The following is a 6000-nucleotide window of genomic DNA, read 5'->3' as shown; positions in this document are numbered from 1 at the left end:
TTCTAAGAATTTAACAGATATCAAATTTATTCATGAACATGTTTTGTGGCAACTGTGTCATGATAAAAATGCAGCTGCTCTCCTCTGAAAATGCTCTGATCGAACGATTAATTATATCCTTTCCTCGTTCCTTTGAGCGGGTTCCAGGCGAATGCAGAAGGCGATGCACCCATCATGCCTCTTCCAGGAAAACCTGTTCCAAGTAAAATAGTAAGAAAATGTTACAGCTTAGAAAACAACGCACAAATATTCAATCAATTCCGGTTATTATAGTAAGTAGTAGTAGTCGTCCCTGTGAAGGAATAATTTCTAAACTCCATGTTTTGTATTTTGTGTCAGTATACACTGCACAGTGTGATATTCATTTTTGTATTTTCTTTTAGTTTGTCTTGTAATGATCTGCAGATGCTCTGCAGAATACTCAGTTATTTCTTTTTAGCAGTAAAATACTTTGGGATGGCGCTCAAGGTCAGAGGGAGGAATTCTCCCTTTGCTGATTACGCTCTGAGTTATGTTCTTTGTTCTGTGTCCTATAAATATACGCTGTATAGGATAATAAATGAGAATCTTTCCTATTGAGAACTTGGTCTCAGCGTCACTGATTCTCCAGCTGGTATATACCTACTTCTAATTTGGAACCTACAGAAATCAAGGCGTAGTGGTACCGTTGCGACCACAGAAATTGGCGCCCGAACAGGGACCGGCAGCTACACCTTGGTGCTCCCCTGACTCTCCGAACACTCTGCGGTGACTAGCCAGGAACGTGCAGACCATCGCTGCAGAATAAGGTAAGAAGCCTTTATTCTTACAACTTTGCTCTGCACCTTCTCTGTCCTACACTGTGAGTTCGGGGATGAGCGGGAGACATAAGGTAAGAGGGACTTAAATGCTGTCCGGTCCATGAATCCTTGTTCCCTCAGGAAAAGTGCCTGATTTCTGTAACGGTTGTGTGAATGTGATTTAGGTAAAGAATGAGTTTTTGATTATGCCTCACTCATGCTAGGATTGTTGTTTTTGATTGCCATTTTTGGAGTTTTGTTACTATATTGGATTGGTCTGTGTGTGTGTGAGTGTCAGAGACCCCGGTCCGCAGTTTAAAGCTCTGGCCAGAGTAGTTTGTGGGTGACTGTAGAAAATAGATTGTAAGTGAGAATCTATCAGCACCGTCAAGGTAGACAAGGTGATGCTGGGACAAGTACGTGTTTTGGGGGACTGTAGAAAATAGATTTTAAGTGAGAATCTATCAGTCTGCCCTACGCTAGTAGATTTAAAAAAAAAAAAAAAAAAAAAGGTAATGCTGGGACACGTAGCGTGACCAAGATGGGGAATTTAGTGACATAACACCCCAGAAGAAGAAACCCGGAGTTTCTCCGGTGGATATAGTAAAACAAAGAGAAGGGAGATATGCAGTCAAAAACCTGAGGAGACCCTGATGAATGGGGTGAGGTATGTAGAACTCATAGAGGATGGTTAAAAGATAAGATAAAGAGTTCACGGAGCAAGCGAATGCCTGGAAAAAAAAAAAGTGCCCAAGGAAGTACAGAGAGGAGGGGCGAGGGAGATCGAATGTGAGGAAAGTATTATTATGATTGTTATGATGGTAAGAGATGGGGATGATGACGGGAACACAGAAAGGAATGAGGAAGTGAAAGAGAAAAAGGGATTTATCCTTTATGAAAGGGTTAAAGAAACCCATAAAAGAAGCTGTAGGAGTAGCCCGCCCTGAATGAAGGAGCCTAGACCCACGAGACCTCATGAAAGTGGCGCAGGGTTTAGAACAAAGTTAGAAACAACAGAGAAAGAAAAATCCTGTAGCGGGAGTGGCTCCCTACTATCCCCAGAATCAGAATCAAGGGGGACAGGGCAGGGGACCCCAAAAACAGATAATTCGTTTGTTACAATTATGCTAAGCCTGGACATATTTCCAGAGATTGCAAAGCCCCAAGGTGACCTAGAGACCCCAATTGGCAGCCACGAGCTCAGTTACAGGAAGGAGCTCAAGAACAACCTCCTCTGCAGCACTCGGGCAGGCATCGCCCGAATGAGGAGGATTATGGGTATCAATCATGAGAAATTGGCAATCCAGGAGCTGGCACAATAGCTTCAATTCTCCCCATTAAATTAGGACCTGTCCCGTTAGTATCTCTACCCATAGAAGGGCAGAGGCCAATTCCTTTTCTCATTGATACTGGAGCAGCCACAACAGTAGTACCGTGTTTCCCCGATAGTAAGACACCCCCGATTGTAAGACGTATCGGGGGTTTCAGGGGGGTCGGCTAATATAAGCCGTACCCCGAAAGTAAGACATATGTCTTACTTTCGGGGAAACACGGGGTATTGCCGCCTCCTGCCCACTTCCGCGCCGCCCCCCTCTCCATACGTCACCCCCAGCACTTGTCAATGCCGCCTCCTCCTTAAAACCCGAGCCATAGACTTTTTACGGCTCGGGTTTTAACTTGCTGCCCGCGCGATCGGGCAGCTGAATGTCGGGTCTCCGGCTGTCAGTGACTGCCGGGGACCCGGAGGAGAAGATAGAAGCAGCTTTAGCTGCTTCTGTCTTCTCCGATGTGTTTTTACACAGCGTTCAATGAACGCTGTGTATAGGAATAGAGACAGCAGCAGCGGCGCTGTCTCTATTCCTCCCGATGATCATGTGACAGGTCACATGATCGCCGGGTCCCGTTAGTGGCAGGCTGCTGCTGTGTCTAACAAGACCCAGCACAGCCCTATTAGTGACAATCGTCACTATGAGAGGGCTGATTTCCCCTGTAACTGGGGCTGCTGTGCAGCTCCAGTTACAGGGGAAAAGATGGTGTAAAAGAAAGAAAAAAATATATATAAAGTTCCCCAAAGGTCTTTTTTGACCTTTGAGGGACAGACCATAGTAATAAAAAAATAATAAAGTAAAGTGCAAAAAATTCGACAATTTTTTTCTAATATAAGACATACCCCGAAAGTAAGACATAGTGGGGCTTTTGGGGATAAAAAGAAAGTAAGACACTGTCTTACTTTCGGGGAAACACGGTAAGTGCCAGTCAAATACCCACTCCCACAGAAATGGTGAAACACAACCATGTGTGGGGATAGAGGGGAAAGTAGTCCAGAACCCCCTCACAAAGACACTTGTCCTCTCGTTTGGTCCTCACAAATCTGTAGTCATTCACATCGTCACTAGTGAAACCACCTTGTAAATTTATTAGGAGCAGATTTGTTACAGAGGCTCAGGGCCAGTATAGAGTGTCTAGAAGATGGGACAGTGCAGCTGACAGGACACTGGGGAGAGGAAGGATTATGTTTTATTGCTTCATGTGATCTTAACCCTTGCGATGAACGGCCATCGTCTCAAGTGTTATGTCTGTCCCCATCAGAAGTGGAGACACTCTTTAGCATGATACCAGTCAGCCTATGGGCAGCTGGTCCTATGGATGTAGGAGTTCTTCCAATCCCACCAGTGACTGTAAGTCTCAATCCTGGCCACCCACTCCCACAGAAGAAACAATACCCTTTGAGCATGGCTCAGTCAGAAGCCATTTCTGCCAGTGTTCAGGATTTTCTGCGGGCAGGAATCCTCACTGAAATAGTGTCCCCATGTAATACCCCATTGTACCCAGTCAAAAAGTAGACGGATAAGGGGGAATCAGCCCAATATCGTATGGTAAATGATATTAGAGCTGTCAATACTGCTACTGTATTTAATACCCCGATTGTGCCAAATCCCCAGACCTTGTTGGCCCAAATTCCTTACAATGCCACACATTTTACTGTAATTGATTTGGCAAATGCTTTCTTTACTGTGCCATTATATCCTGACTGTTGGTACTTGTTTGCCTTCACTCATTTCAGCAAAAAGTACGCATGGAAGGTGCTCCCACAAGGCGCCCAGAATTCCCCCAGTATGTATACGGCTGCAATGGGCCTAGTTCTTGAAGATTGGGATCCCGACCCCGATGTGGTCCTTCTTCAATATGTAGATGATCTTTTATTATGTTGCCCCAATCAAGATCAGTGTATCCAATCATCTCTGTCATTACTGCAGTTTTTGGCAACAAAAGGCTGCAAGGTTTCACGAGCGAAACTTCAGTTTTGTTGTACCACGGTGATATTTTTGGGCCACTGTGTGTCGCAAGGGATTAGACACCTAACACCTGAAAGGGTGCAAGTAGTTTCAAGAATACCTCCACCACAAACTTTTAGTGCCCTACGTACCTTTTTAGGGCTTGTATCATATTGTCGACCCTGGGTCCGCAATGCTTCGGCTCTTATGCAACCCCTTTATGATTGTCTTAAAGCTGAACCTTTTTCTCTCACAGGAGAGGCACTGGATAATTTTTATTCTCTTAAAATAGCCATACAAACAGCCCCCGCTTTAGGAACTCCAGACTATGCCAAACCCTTCAGGCTTTATTGCACTGAATTACACGGACATGTTAGCGCTGTCCTTACACAGACACATGGTCAACAACACCGTCCTGTTGCCTACTACTCTGTCAGACTTGACCCGGTAGCCAGAGGGGCCCCATCTTGTGTCAGGGCAATAGTAGCAGTGCAGGCCGTCCTGGACAAGGCAGCAGATCTTGTACTCAACCACCCTGTGACTGTTTATGCCCCCCATGACATTTCAGCACTACTCACACAGGTCCAGCCAAAACACCCGTCTACTGATCGACATCTGAGATTACAATGTGCTTTGCTTCTTCCTGAGCAGGTGACCCTCCAGAGTTGTACCACTCTGAATCCTGCTACCTTACTGCCTTTGGAGCAAGGGGGAGAAGATACAGATATTTGGTCTAAATTTCTTCCTTCCATGGAAGATCATGATTGCATGGCCCTTATGGCCCAGGAGACTGTGGGCTTTTCACATGTCAAGGATTCACCATTACATAACCCTGACTTTATTCTCTTTGTGGATGGTTCAAGGTACTTTGAGGATGGTAATTTCCATACAGGATATGCAGTAGTAGAAACACAAGTAGTACACAAAGCCGAGGCACTACCATCACACATGTCAGCACAGGAAGCCGAGTTGAAAGCTCTCGCAGAAGCCTGTAGGTTAGCAAAAGATAAGACAGCTAACATATATATGGACTCAAGGTATGCTTTTGGGATTGCTCATGATTATGGCCTTATGTGGAAAGCTATAGCATTCCTCACGTCAGCAGGCACACCTATCAAAAACTCAGACCTGGTAAAAGTTTTAATGGAAGCCCTAATGGAACCTACTCAGGTAGCCATTATAAAAATAAAAGCACACACTAAGGTAAACAGCATGGAAACCAAGGGTAATGACTTAGCAGATAGAGCAGCCAAAGAAGCAGCAAAAACATCTGCCCCCCGTGCTGCCACAATGACTGTACTACATCCAGAGGAGGTGCGTGACTTTGTTAACCCTAAAATGTTACAAGTTCTACAGAAACAAGCCAGCCCAGAGGAACAGCGGACATGGCAGGAAAAAGGTGCAATCCAAAGAGGAGATGGGTTATGGACTTTGAAAGACAGGCTCTGCCTACCCAGAACTTTACACCCTATGATGGCCCAGGATAACTCACGGTAAGACACATCAGTCAAAAACAGCCATGAGCGACATGGTAAATAGAAATTGGTTCGCCCCTGGCTTCAGCTTGATGGCCTCAAAATACACCCAGGGATGTATGATATGCGCTCACAATAACGTGGGAAGAACTGTAAAAGTACCTCAGAAACACACCCCAAGACCTTTGTATCCTTTTCAGAGACTACAGATCGATTACATCCAATTACCAAAGGTGGGAGTTTATGAATACGTACTTGTGTGCATTGATTTGTTTTCAGGTTGGCCAGAAGCTTTCCCAGTGGCCAAAGTGACTGCAATATCCACTGCCAAGAAAATAATGGCTGAAGTGGTGTGCCGGTGTGGAGTTCCCGAGGTAATGGAGAGTGACAGAGGCTCTCACTTCACAGGAGAAGTAATGACTCAGATCATGACAGATTTAGGAATAGATCAAGCATTCCATACATCATACC

At 45.1% G+C, this 6000-nt stretch overlaps 1 protein-coding gene across 2 annotated transcripts in view; it reads right to left on the bottom strand.

Annotated features, from left to right (window-relative positions):
• HAAO (3-hydroxyanthranilate 3,4-dioxygenase) overlaps positions 1–6000 on the bottom strand; it is a 31562-nt gene continuing 25562 nt past the window's right edge. For both annotated transcript variants that reach the window (XM_075863238.1, XM_075863239.1), the window contains one exon: positions 1–193. In XM_075863238.1, the coding sequence (XP_075719353.1) occupies positions 112–193 (82 nt within the window). In that variant the 3' untranslated portion in view covers positions 1–111. The remainder of the gene's footprint in view (positions 194–6000) is intronic.

Source organism: Rhinoderma darwinii, chromosome 4 (assembly GCF_050947455.1).
Source record: "Rhinoderma darwinii isolate aRhiDar2 chromosome 4, aRhiDar2.hap1, whole genome shotgun sequence".
Taxonomy (NCBI): Eukaryota; Metazoa; Chordata; class Amphibia; order Anura; family Rhinodermatidae; genus Rhinoderma; species Rhinoderma darwinii.
This window is presented reverse-complemented; position numbering and strand designations above follow the sequence as displayed.